At 41.4% G+C, this 14,876-nt stretch overlaps 1 protein-coding gene across 2 annotated transcripts in view; it reads right to left on the bottom strand.

Annotated features, from left to right (window-relative positions):
• spata5 (spermatogenesis associated 5) overlaps positions 1-14,876 on the bottom strand; it is a 123,230-nt gene that overhangs the window by 44,695 nt on the left and 63,659 nt on the right. The window contains exon 16 of one of the 2 annotated variants that reach the window (XM_039813244.1): positions 1,935-2,537. The exons of the other annotated variant lie outside the window; for it this stretch is intronic. Within the exon in view, the coding sequence (XP_039669178.1) occupies positions 2,535-2,537 (3 nt within the window). The 3' untranslated portion in view covers positions 1,935-2,534. Of the gene's footprint in view, positions 1-1,934; positions 2,538-14,876 lie in introns of those variants that run through there. 2 annotated transcript variants of the gene reach the window in all.

Genomic DNA, 14,876 nt, shown 5'->3' with positions numbered 1-14,876 from the left:
GGCTTTGATAAGGCATTGTTGATGGGCTGTGGAAAAGCGTTTTATCACTGGAGCATAATAGCGTGCATAAAAGCCATGAACCTGCGCTGAATAAATATGAGGCAGCACACACCCACAGAGAAAAATGTGTGTGCACGCATGCACACACATGCACACGCACACGCATACACACCTTGTGTTCGCAGCACCTTTCCTGCAGATTATCTCTGTGAAAGAATGGTGGGATCTAGGGGCTTTTCCCCCTCCCTGCCTCTCTTTCTTGCATGTGTGTGTGTACGTGTGTGGTGTGTGTGTTGTATCTCCATGCCTCCCTAAACACACTCCTTTGCGCTCCCCCTTCCCTATCTCTCTCCACCTTTCTCTTGGTATATTCCTTCCTCTCTGTCCCTCTGTTTCACTCTCCATGCCTGAGTGCAAGGTGAGGATCACAAAAGGAACACCTGGCAAACACGGATGTGGTCCTACTCGTCTCATTGTCAAACCCCCTTCCATCCCTCCCTCTGCGACCCCCTTTCAGAGAGGTACTCGCAAGAATGGCAAACAAGGCTTTCAGCGGTAGGTGGAAGGAGGTAAAGGAGGAGGAGGGAGGAGGAGGTGCCCCCCCCCCCACCCCCACCACTCACTCCCTTCATCCCTCCCCTCCCTCCTCAGGTCGCCTTTCACACGCCAGGAAGTGCTATTCAGACCAGGAGCTGCATGTACATGTTCCTCTCAACCAGTAACACCTCACTTCTTTCTCTTTCTCTCTTGTGTGTGTGTGTGTGTGTGTGTGTGTCTTCTAAGAATAAGAGAAAAAAGGGAAGAATGGGAAAGACAGAATTAAAAAAAAAGTAAATAGAGAAAAGGTTTGTGAGTTTGTGGTTTATCTTGTGTATCAAATGTGTGACCCATGTAGAGCTTTCTTAATGTTTCTCAATGTTAATACTCAACTTTTACATACACATTGTATGTCCTCTGGGGTTACAGCTTACTCAACACAGCAAAGGCTGGAAAACTTTCTATTAAAACAACATGACATATTGATTAATGAAGATTTCTCTTCTATCTCTGCTCCAGCAGCTGACACTTTAATGGCTTACAAACCTTCACCTTCAATTCACTGTGTACAGCCACCAGTCTGGCTGAGCCTCTATATATCATATTATCTGATAAAAAACACACACACACCCCCACACACACACACACACACACACACACACACACACACACACACACACACACACACACACACACACACACACACACACACACACACACACACACACAACACCACACACACACACACACACACACACACACACACACACACACACACACACACACAACACACACACACACACACACACACACACACACACACACACACACACACACACACACACACACACACACACACACACACACACACACAGCTCCCAAGAATGATCTTCACACTTTACATACTTAAAATACTGCTTTGTGTTTAGGCTGGGTTCCACATAACCTTGGGATTTAGCACAAACTGTGCAGGGTCATGCAAACGTTGTATTAAATAAAACAAGGTGAAACAGAAGATCTTGCTTATATGTTTTGGCCTGATATTTTAGATATTTCAGTAAAAGAAAACCTTCTTGGTTTCAGTATATGGCTGAGACATCACTTCAGGCCTATATCTTGTTATAGCTTTCAGTCCTTACAGTGATAAAACATGAGAGGCACATTGGCTTAGGTACAAGGTCCTCTTTGTTTGATTTTAAAACAAGTCCTAATCAAACATGTGGGTGCATTCTCATATTTGGGTTTCTGACCTTTTGAAGTAAATGCTGGTGAAGCTAATGTGTGACTTTTTGCAAAACAGCAATAACTCAATAAAGAAGCAATAACTCAACAAGACGTTTGTCTGAAGGCTGATGTTTTCACATAGGATTTATTTATTTTTTTGCCTGACATCACTTAAACATGCAGACATAAATTTCAGCAGGACCAGAACCATTTTTTTTGTCTGTACGTCTAGAAAGTCACTTTTGCTTTTAATCAACCAAATGATTTTCAGAGCAGAGCTATCAACAACGAAAGTGGCTGACTTGACTGCTACAATCAAATATTTCCCAAAGTTGCCAAATAGTAATTTCTCACCTATAATAAACAGGAAATAAGAGTCAGTGGAATGCAAAGGAAGTCAAATTTATCTTTTTATCCACTCTCCTTTGTAAACAACATGCTGTACTTTCTCGGCAAGAGAAACCAGATGTGGTTGTTTTTATAAAGTAGTAACTCAGGGGTAAAGACAATTTTGCTTAAAATGAACTGGTTCATACAGAGTGTCGTCCGACTGCGTGTAAAGGCAAGTTTTCATAGCTGTTCAGGACAGCCACACTCAAAGACGGGGCTAAAAGTCTTCCTAATGAGGGGTGAGGCACTATGAATTGAACAAATGAGGATAAAGGTGCACACCTTTGGACAGTCTCTCCTCAAAGGCATTCCTGGTGCTGCACTTAGTTGCACACACAAGAAGTGATGGAAGCAGTTGGGTACACCTCCGCTAACCTGGGCAATCACTGTGTAAGTAAGTAAGTAAGTACATTTTATTTAAACAGCGCTTTTCACAGACAAAGTCACAAAGTGCTTTACAATGTGCATAGACAATAAAAACATGGTAAAAATAGTCAATAGAATAAAATACAAATACAACGGATACAATTATCAATAAATAAAAGACATAGGCTACCCAAAAGCTAGCCTGAACAAGTGAGTCTTCACTTGTCCTTTAAAACCAAGTCCACATTCTCAACAAACATAATGCTGGTTGGTAGAGCATTCCAGAGTCTGGGTGCCATAGCCTCAAAGGCTCTACTAGTGTGAAGTTGGCATGCTTAACAAATTCTAAATGCCTACTTTGTGTATGAAATGTGCTATGCATACTGCCCTTGCCCACTATTCCTGCCATTTGTATTCTGCTGCTGAAACTGAAACAACTGGGCTTATTCTGCAATAATAACAATGAACGGAAAATGCAATAACAAACATATAGGAAATGTATGCTACTTTGTGATACAAAAATATCTCCAAGAGGGAAAGCCTTTCCGGACATCTTTACAGACAACGACTGACAGAGGACCTAGTTATTGCATTCAACTATTGTACGAGTCATTCATCTCTTCTGTTCCTCCCCCAACTGCACTCTGCTCCTCTTTGTTAGGAAGTTCAACAGGTCATAATTCCCTCTATTTATTTCAAGCTCATATAAAAACCTCTCCTTATCTCATTGAATAACTGTATTTATTTATTTTTCTCGCCCAAAACTACATTTCACAAGATTACATTTGATCATATGATATCGTTACAATTTAACTTTGCCAAATAGTAATTCTTACGGACTAGACCGTGAACGCATCTCCATGGTACCTCCGCTAATGTTTGGAGTCATGATTAATGCTTTGGTTAATGTCTAAAAAGACTTGTCAAGACAACGTAAGGAAGTTTGGCCACCGAGTTACAACTGTTACTTTGTGGCCGCGTAATAAGTGGGATTATGTATAGAGGACGGGTCACTCTAGAGAAATAAAGACGGGCAAGGTGAACAGGAGCCCGAGCCCAGTGAAAAGTAGCGCAGCTACAGTAGTGTACTGGTGTCTGCGGGTGGACCATGGACCCGGTGGATACGGCAACACCAGACCGCAAGGTGCACGTCTGGTTAAACTGTGTTGATTTGACATTGTGTATTTAAAAAAAAAAGAAGATATTTTCCCCCATAGGCACTTGTGTAAACTCACACATGAGATTTTACTGGGGCACAACAGATCAACAATGGGGCACGTGCCCCAGTAAATGTGGTACAGTGACGCATTTGCTTATTAAAATGACTGGTAGTTGATCGATTAGTCGATCAGAAGAAAATTACTTGGCTACAGTTTTGATAATCGATTAATCATTTTATATTATTATAAACTGAATATTTGGGGGACTTGAACAGTTAGTCCGACACCAAGTTATTTGATTAAAACACCTTGGTTTTCTGATATATTGAAGATAATTAGTTGCAGTACCCAAACTGCACCCTTAAGAAGTCAAATAGGGAGTCGTATCTACGATATGACGATATGTATCGTCAAAACAATGTAAAAATGTCTATCGTACATATTTTTCTATATCCTTTCTATTGCGATGTTGAAAAACCAGCAGCCAACCCGCATTACGGCAATATTTGCATCATTTGGACGAGTCTTTACGTTCTGATCCTTGGAAATGGTGTTCATTTTGCACTAAGGTTCTTAAGAAATGAGAAAATGCTCGGTACTTTTCATTTGTCAAGGATTTAATTCACACAGAGTATACAAAGAGAGGTTTTGCCATGTAGGGTTAGGGGTTATATTTCATTTTATAGACTATTCATTTATTGAATTACCAGAAAACATGTTATATCGTGATATGTAAATCGTTATGGAGATATGAAATGACCTAGAAGATATTGGCCATATCGCCCATGTACATTGCTGGGATAAAGCCGGACATCTGGTGTGTGATGTCCCTCCCCTTCTGCTAACTCCGCTATCCACTTTTGTTTGGATTGGTTGTGATCGGTTTAAAGAAATACAAACAAACCAGTGCCCCCCCCCCAAAAGACAAGTCTTCTAGTTATCTATTCAGTGTCTTCACATTATCAATATAGTGATGACAAACTACAGAAACAAACTGAGATTTCTTATCAGTTTCTTTTCATGGGAAACTCACAGAGCCACAGTCAGGGTGAGGTGATACCCTCAGTCGGTACCCTTTCTCCTGTTCTAGCAACTTTTTGTAAAATCATAATAATAAAAGAAAAGAAAGGAAGAAAAAAAAACATGACAAAACAATGAAGAAAAATGGGCCCATGTTCCTGAGCTTTCAAAGAGAGAGGAATCAGGGCCTCAACATCCAGTGCTCACCGTGATTAAGCTCCTTTCACACTTCAATGCAGGTACTGGTATGTTATAGGGTTGAAAAAAAGGCCTTTGTTAGGGTCAGGATGTTGTAAGTCCACCTCTTTTCTCAAACAACAGATATTAAAGCTATCACTGTTAAGCATCAGCAACAGCCAACCTGCATGTGCTGGGTAGAGGGCCACGCAGGTATGCGAGTGTGTCAGGTAAGGGCAGTGGTCTGTTTATTATGATGGATTGTGTGTGTGTGTGTGTGTGTGTGTGTGTGTGTGTGTGTGTGTGTGTGTGTGTGTGTGCACATGCCTTCTCATACACGAGACACTAGAGGTTCAACTGTCAATTTTCTGCCTCACTCTGTGAGTCTGGAGACAATGTTAGCATTAACATTACCATTATGCTTTTGACTCTGAGGAAGAAAGAGCACCTGCTTTGTGCTTGAGTATTACTGTCTAGTACTCATCATCATCAAAGGTCATTTATGTGTTTAGAGAGTTGAATATTTACATTTTGCATGAAAAGTTAGCATAAAAAACTACATAATACATACATAAACTACAAACTTAAAATATTACAAAATAAAAACAAAAAAACATTTGATCCTGAGGAGGAACTAAGAATGAATTTCTTCTGTACGGTTTGTTTTCAATCACGTTTAAATAATCATGAGTGCATTAGACTCTAAGCCTGTAACTTGCATCATGCCAAACCCAAGCTGAGAGAATGATGGTATTATTCAGCCTGGGTCTCATTATTGTGTCTATTTTAGCTATAGGTAATGCTTACTAGAGATTCGGGGAACGTGACTTTGGTAAAACAAAGGGGCAAGATTTAACAACAATTAAAACATAAAATTTTACTATTTACAATGGAGGTGGCAAGTGTAAAGTTAGCATTGAAAGTCACAATGGCCACAATTATAAGAATAATAAAAAAAAACTGACTCTCTTTCAGTTCATCACAGGGACCTGTCTAAGACATTTATTTGGTTTTACCCAGAGGCTATTAAAAGTCACGAGTAACTAAATGGCATTTTTACTGCAAATATCTGATTTCACCGTAAATGAATGTCATTCCAAAACATGCACACCTACTGTACACACACACACAAACACACACAAACACACAAACACACACACACACACACACACACACACACACACACACACACACACACACACACACACACACACACACACACACACACACACACACACACAGGCAGAGCAAGCACAATAAAGCCTGCTATATAATGTCATAGACAGCCACCCAACTTCCTCTTAACACAGGAAGTAAAGTGCTGCTTGGAAAGTAGGCAAATAGGGAGGGATAGAAAGATGAGGAGGTTGGGCCTCAGGATGGCTCGTGTGTGTATATACATGAGTGTGCGTTCATATTTGAGCGCATGCTTGCTTCAGGAAGAGTGTGACAGCTTTACTGCGCTGTCAAGTATTTATAACCTACAACCTTTTTAGAGCCCCTAACCCAGGACCCAGCCTGCCTCTCTCTGTCTGAGGCCCTTGCCCCACCGTACTCTAACTCCACTGCACTTCAGGGCCCGTAAATCTCTCAATCCGGGGAATACAATGTGTGCACATGAGGTTCCAACTCCTGCTCTGACAACAGACGAGCCTTCACAGTCTTAAGAGCGGCTATTTGCCTGTCAAACTTAATCTTGGCTCGCAGTTCGACTGGAGGTGGCTTTTACTGTCTGTCAAGAAAAAGAGAAAAAATATTTCTCGGGCGGAAAGTGGTGCATACCATAAATAGCTCGACTTTTACACTAGGAATCCCATTTTCAGTGGGAGGCATGATTTTTTTCTTTTCTTTTTTTGGTCTCAGTGCGGAAATGACTATTTATGTACCAAACACTGTGATGTGTAATTTGGGAGATCTTGATTCAAGCCTGGCATTCTTGCAATTTAGATAATATAATACTTACTGTCTTATATCATGTGGGTTGTTAAGTTTCATTGACACCCTCAAACGCACCTTCTCCCTCTTTTTAACCCTCCCTCCGTCAGTCCCTGAAGGCCACAAGGTGCCATAAGTGGCTCAGATATCTTCATCTATCAAACCACTCGCATTCATGAAAGCATTTCCGCTCTGTAGTGTCAGCACACTGAACATATTTCATGCAAACACCTCAAAGTGCCTGTTCATTTGAATACTGTATCTCTATTTACACCGACTGTGCACTTTCATCAAAGAAACTGTATTTCTTCAGCAGGATATCCTTAGTAAGAATATGATTATTATGAGCTGTTTAAGACATTTTCTTCTGTATCTTTGTAGCAGATTAGAAGGTGACTTTTTCCCTGGATCGCCTCTGTCCACACACAGGTCCCAGAGCAAAATAACATAACTTTTTTTGTCGTTCCACTGCAAAAAAAAGTCCTCAGTCAAAGGTGTGCACTGTGTTAAGAGGAGCATGCAAACTGCTTTTCCAGTTATCTTCTGCATCTCAGTACTTCTCTGAGGGACCGCTTACAGTAATTCATCCACATTGACAGCCATATGGTATACTGCTCTGCTCCACAAACACTCTCAAAAAATGAAAACACATATCCTGACAGGGCCTCTTCTCTGCTATCTCAATAAGAATGCAAACATTTTCAGACATGCTGGCAACAACACACATCAGTATTAAAACCCTGATTAAAATACAGCTTCACAAATGTTTCCCCCGAAAAACTGAAAGTAGTCCATGTATCTATAATTTGACCATACATCTATAATTTGTGCCTATCGGGTAACATTTGTTTATCTAACCATCGGTTCCAACTGTGTTTGGGCATATAGGGACGGTAATTGCACCGTTGGTTAAGTGACTGTGCCACTCCATATGGAGGTGGAATGCAGAGTACATATTTGCCAGTTGAAATAACTGTAATATGGCAAGGGGGGGGCAGCTCAGTCAATCAAATTACTGAGTTTAGTCAGAGAGAGAGGACAGACAAGAGAAGTACTGCTTTAATTCAATTTGGATGGCATGCCGTCTCAGTGGCTTGTACAGCAAAGAATTATACTATATGAATCTTGACTGCTTGTGTAGGGCTGACTACATTTCACAGTGGAACTCAAATACAGAACTTAAGTCTTAACTTAAATCTTCTAACCAGTAAGTGCCCTGCCAAGGACCCATCCACACTAATGGTGATTTGGTTCTGCTGAAAGCTAATTTTCCTGTATGTGTATACTGCAAAGCATTGCCTTATCAAGTTATTGTCTATAAGCGAATCCTAAAAATCCTTGTTTTCTTAAAAATAATAAAAGGAAAAAGTTTGCTAATGCAGTAAGAATACTTGAACCTATTTTCAATTGAAACAACTGATTTCAAGAATTTTCCACTGTCTGTATGATAAAACAAGATAAGAATAAGTCAATGTACTAGAGTCAAGAATGCAAGGTTTTTACATTGCAAAAGGAAGATCTCTTATTACGTCATTTGTTTCTATAATTGAAGCCATAAAATCTTATTTACTTCAAAGTGAAAAACACCAGGGCTGTAATGCAAATCTACTTGTTTAAAGTAATCAAGTTTGACTTTTCACATACTAAACAGATTCAAGTTTTTTTTTCCTTGGGGTCATGGGAATGTCATATGTCAAACTAAGTGCTTCCTGAAGTTAGCCATGTGCACATACCAGTTAGTGTCACCTGTAAATCACACTTTACTAAATGCCAAAAAGCATTTCACTGCAATCTAAGGAAAAGAGGAGTTAATATAAACCTGAAGACATTATATTACTGTACATCTGCAGCATATTGTTACCCTGAAACCACACAATCCCAAACAACCAGGAGATTTGGTTTCACAAAAATGTGATAGAAGCAACACACAGTTTTTTTAGCATTTTTGTGGTGATCACATATGACAGAGGTGCCAAAGACCAAATATTTTGGAAAAAAAAAGATTATCTATCTATTATTATACACAAAGATTATCCAAACTAAGGGAACATCTCGTGTAAAGGAAACAAGGAAAACAACTATAAACTATGCGGTTTGAGTTGATCATCAACATGCCTAATTAAGAGTGCTATTTGCAGATCAAGATTTCCTGTCTTGAGGCTACGATGTCGACAGTCTGCATTAGTCAATCTGCGGATAGTTTGAACTGCAAATATGTGTACCATGTCACTTAAGGCAAACCCAACCAATATTGGAATAATCAAAACGGAAAGGCAAATTCCAACGTGGAAATCCACTTTGACAAAAAAAGGATGTGTTATTTTCATTTATTATTCATGTCACTTTTCCAGCAGATCATATTTTGGCAGCAACATGTGGTTACACAATACAGGAAGAGGTTATTGTCACCAAAAAGGATCAGGTATGCTGAAAATGTCAGATGTTGTTTATGATTGATATGATTATGATGATTTTTTAAGTAAAAGTTGAATCAAATGCCATTAACTTCATCCCCAATTTATTTAATCAATTCAATTAATTGCAAAAAAGCGGTCAGCTCAAAATATTTTCCAATAAAATACCTTGGCCATGGAAAAAAAAAAAAAGAGTTTACATCAAATCCTGCCTCATTTGGAAGTATCAAATGAAGCATAGGGCTCTTAATTAGTCCTGACCGACTTGTCTGTTGAAACAAATCGGAGTGACTTTCACAGAGCTGAGCGTTGTTGTGTGCATTATTATTTTCATTTTGCCTGGGAATTTTAATTATTCATTTATTTGTCGGTCTTCCGCTTGCAACCCCCACCTCTAACCTCCCCCCCATCACAGATCTCCAGATTCTCTCCATCTTTTTGCCAGCAGAGTACTGGCATAGACAAGGGGGGGGGAGTTGCCCAAACCCTCCTCCCCATCTCCTCCATGGTGTTTATCCACTAATTGGGCCACTTCCTGAGACAGAGGCCAAACAGGGAAGGGAGGAATGCATGGCAAAAGGCCACTCAGACAAGCTAGCGTCAGGGTTAGGGGGGAGGGGAGTGGGGTGGGGGGGGAGGGTGATGGGAAAGGGGAGGGGGGTGGGAGGGGTGTACGGAGATAAACAGGGGCAAAAGATAGAGAATAAAACAGATAGACAGATGTTTTCTTAATCTTTTTTATTCTGTTTTGGGGAAGGGGCAAGCCCCTGTTCATGACATAACATTTTATATTCCGCATGAGCGCTTCCTGGCACAGCAGATCAGCAGCTCATGCAGCCTTGCGACGTGTGCCGGCGGTGCACGCAAGCCTTCGCGTTTTGACTGCCACCCCTGCGCTCCCTTGACAAAATGCCGGGTTTTAATGGGGAGAAAATGCGTGTAAGTCATTGGACTGACAAATGGGAGGGTTCATGCTCGTTTTTATCCCAGCTGACCATCTATGCGTTCGGTTTTGTTTGATGTGCTGGCCCTTTGAAGTTGGCCTACAGGGTCTATTGGTGTTTTCCTGGGGTTAGAAGTTGAGCCCCCACAGCATTTAGGACTTTTCAGGCCAGTTAAGGGATGCCAGATGAGTATCCCACAGTCCCTGACACCACTGCGTTTTTTTGCGTACTATACTGTATGTGAGAGAGTGTGTGTCAGAGCCACCAGAGTATATACATTTTCCACAATAATGAAAAGAAAGAAAAAAAACACATGATAATATAACTGGGGAAACTTTGTGTAAGATGAAGATATTGGAGGTTTAGAAAAACTTGTATAAAGCAATCAAGTTTACTTTTCAGAGGATATTTTGAAGAAAAAAAAACCCTCCATTATATAGCATGATCAATACATGACTCAACATTAATTCCATATATAATAATACTATAATCAAGTTAGAATCCGGATGGGTCCCACTTTTTGCTTTGACCAACGAGCAACTGCCTACAGCTTCCATAAAACCTGCAAGCCAGTTAAGCCGCCTACGTAAGAGGTAAAACCACGAGGTAGGGCGCAGAGCACAGAGGCGAAGCGCAACGCAGGTATACGCCATCATTGCTTCTGGCGTTGAAAGGCCAGAGCAGTTTTACCGCGGATCATGTGTAGGCGGCTTTATAACATGAAACTAGGTATACTACATGTACGTCACGTCAAAAATGCATTGCAATGCATTGCTTGCTGGGAATGACTGTGATCCCATAGTTCTGATAATCTATCAAAGTGACCAAAATGGAGAAAAAGCCCTGCTGACAGTGTGTAGGCCGGAAAAAGGTCACATGGTGGCCATTTGGACAGGGAAGACTAAAATGCAGCTGGACTGGTGATAATGACTCTGAATAAACAGACCAGGCCAATCAAGAAGGGAGGAGGGGGGTTGGTCGAGACAGACACAAACCCTTTCCTGTTGTCCTAAATAGCAACAACCAAGGGAGCTATATCTCCACCAAACTTCCTGTCCTATCAGCTCCAGGGGACTCTGAGAACAGGGAGAGCCCGGCTGGTCAGAGAGCCAACACTGTTGGCATTGGATGTCACTAGCAAGATTCTGAAAAGTGATGGAAGGAGGCATATTTAGGTTGAATGAGACATGAATTGGGACTTTCTTTTGGGCATACAATCTCAAAATTCCAAGTGAAATCCAAACAAGTGGTGTAGGTCCTTTTTAGTAAGTAATTGCAATACAATGTATAAACTAAACGTGAGAATGAATGACAAATGAATAAAATCATATTTACCGACCAGTGACTTAACAAAAAGGTATGTTTAGTATGTGTTGCCCAAAGAAGAGCAGGGTGAAAATTTGTGTTGCATCGTTTTCACTCAAACTCAAGTAGTACATAACATGTTACGGCAGATATTTCAGCTTCTCTCGTCCACGCACTCTCTTTTTGAGGACTGATTCCTCGACATTTCAAAGATTTCAAAATTATATAATGTTCTTCTAAGAGAAAAGGAAAGCCAGCCCAACACTGGAGAAATAGGGTAGGTGGTAGAGAAAAGGGCTACATAGAGAAAAGTGATGGTAATAAGAATTTTGGAATTTAATTATTGGGTTGTTTTCAAGTTTATCTACGGTTTACTTTATTTAAAAAAAAAACTGGGGTTGTAGGTTTAGAAAGTGGGGAGTAGATAGTGAGACAAAGAGAAGCCATTATGAGCCAAACTGCAGTAGGTGTGTGACGTTCGGCTGCTGTCCCCGGTCTGATGGCAGATGTGATCCTACAGTCTGCAGGTGGCGTGCAACAGCCCCGGTCCTGGCCAATGGCACTCCAAAACAGGATGTCTGAAACTCCCCAGGCTTGGGACTTCCTCTCCCGGAGCGCCAAGGCCCAGAGTTCAGCCAGCTCCCAGCCCGGAGGAACGCATTACAGATCTGGCACGTGAAACAGTCTGCTGCTCACAACTGCCCCCCTCCCTTTCTCTGGCCCAAACCCCTCTTTTAACAATTTAAAACTACAGAAATAGTCCCCCTGGTGCTTTTCCAGAGGAAAGAGCTCTTTTTCTACTTGCTTGGTTTTGCGTCAGCGAGGGCATTGAGAGTGCACCCTCCGCACTGTTAATGAAACTAGGCCTCGGCAGGCAACGCACCAAATTAAATCCAATGTGCCTTTCCAAAATAACCTTGACATGAACCACAAACGACTGTAAAGTTCACAAAGAGGATGTGCGTATCTTTTATGACAGGACAGAACGGACAGAGCTCCCCAAACACAAAGCCGTGGATGATTCACAATTTATCTGCATAACAAAGTGTTTTGGGGCACAAAAAGATACACTGAAGCATAGGGTTTTACGATCTCACCATGCGGTCTAAACTTCCTGTTTGTTAAAAGATAACCCGTACTTTGCAATATCGCTGGGCTTGTAAACCGCAAATATTTGGCATAGGTTTGAAAGACATAAATACCCCTCCCTGTTCCTTTCACACACACAAAAGTTCTGCTAGCACTTCTTCCTTGAAGCTGTTTAAGGCATTGCAGCTGTGGAGGCTGTGTTCACAAGCATGAGCTGCGTTAATACCATTAGCAAAGATAGATGAAAGATGAATTCGCCTTTGAAGGAGTGGATGAAGCGAGGAGGAGGGGATTCAAGAATAAAAGTGGCCACATTAGAGAGAAACAGCAGTCTGCTGGGGGCTAAAGGGCAGGCTGGGAGAGTTAGGAGTATCCTCTGGCCCTTTAGAGGCAGGCACAGCTTCTCCAATTATCCCCCTGCGTACCACCCACCCATTTGGATCACAGTGACTTCATTAAGATGGCACGCTGTTTTGCCAATGTGGTTCCAATCGGGCCCAAACTGTACATAAACCCCGCAGGAAATGCAGCTGGGTGACAGACTGTCAAAAACTAAAGAGGGAGGCAGAGAAGCAAGGAGTAAGGGTGTGTATGTGGGGTGAGGGCTGAGGAAAATAAAACACATGTGAAGCGCAGCAGAAGGGATGGGGGCATGATTAACGATGCCGACACTTTGAAGGCAGGAAGACACCTGGCGACCATCTTGTCTCCGTGGGCCATGGACAGACGGTAATGCTTTAGTGTGTAGGAATTAGGCCCTACGCATCTCCCAGCTTTAGCACGGAACCGCTGGCCAGATGGGGACTAAGCCGGGGGGATTGCAGAAGACTCAAGGAATGAGACACGACTGCCGGTCCGACCAACTGCAGCGGAGTCTCCGTTGACTTGGCAGCATGCTTAGAGAATGATGGATAGTACGCTAGTCTGTGAGCTAGTTCACTTCCCTTATTGACTATGATTGTGTTAAATCCCTCCCATACGGCCGCGCTTGGGAAGACTAATGAAGTGACTTGGCTATGTGTATTTCCCAGAAAGGATACTGTACACTTCCTGCTTTTGCCAATCCATAAACAGCCATTGTTGTATAGTGCCTTGCAAATAAACAACAGGCGCCTAAAAAGTCTTGTGTCTGCATGACCTTAAATATACAAGCGTAAAGCCCCGACTGCATGACATACTGACTCTGAAATATGAGTTTTGTGGTAAACATTCTTGTTTAACAGGCCTATCGTTTCAGGAAAACATAAATAGGATGTTTAGGTATCATTAACGGAACCATTCCACATCTGTGAACTACTGCCTTCCCTTGAACTTTTGAGTTCAAACTTTACAGGATACATACAATGATTTCCTCCCATTTTTCCCCCCATGAAACAGAAAAAAAAGACCCTGAAAACTGTATTCGTCAAAACCCCCCCACCAATAAACACATTGTAAAATGTCAGCTTCCCAAGCCAAAGATGGTAATAACAAAGTCTTGACAGGAAAAGTGGCGACACAAGCAGCTGAGAATGGCCTGAGGGCTTCAGCCAACAGTGGATCAGGGTGTAGGTTAGAGTTATTAGACCAAACGGGCGGGTGGATGTGGGGGGAGCTGGGATTGTTCCTGTGGCAGCAGTATTGAGGTCGTCTTTGTAAGTAATTGGTCTGGTAGTTAGCCACAGTTAAGCATCTCCACAGCGGACCCTGAGGGCTAAACTGCTAGCAACGTTGTCATTACTAGGATCCCTTTGAAGACACCTAAGGTTGAGTCTGACCATTTGTTACGCTCTTTATGCGGTTTTTGGAGGAGCCCAGTATTGCTGCTGTTGACAAATCTCTAATAATGAATACTCTGGCATGTTTGATGGATGACTGTGCGTCAAAGTCTGACGTGCAGCAATTTTTTTTTCATGCATGCTTTACTTTTTTGGCTTTATTGAAACACAACGTCTGATCTCATTTCACTTGGAACACACCTTGTATGTACTAAAACTGTGATTAGATAACATATTATCTAATCAGTATGCATTCAGAAAATCCTTAACAAATCAATCCATAAAAACAGGAGCTCCATGTATGGCAAAAGCATAGACATAAGAGATAAAGATGGATTAAACTTGTGAAAAAAAAGTTAACAAAGAGAACAATAAATGATTCTAGTGAAAGATTGATAAGCCAACAATAAAAGTGCAGCGATAGAGCTGAATTTAAATAGAATCCTTTAAAGTGACTGTTAAGCTGTTGCAAATAGTTTTAATGATTGTTTTATTGAGTGTTTCTGTAATTAGGAGACGAGTATAAAGTATTCTAGGTTCACATGGCCTAAACAATCA

This window comes from Perca fluviatilis, chromosome 10 (assembly GCF_010015445.1).
Source record: "Perca fluviatilis chromosome 10, GENO_Pfluv_1.0, whole genome shotgun sequence".
NCBI lineage: Eukaryota > Metazoa > Chordata > Actinopteri > Perciformes > Percidae > Perca > Perca fluviatilis.
Note: the sequence above shows the minus strand (reverse complement) of the source record. Positions and strands in the feature narration are given on the sequence as shown.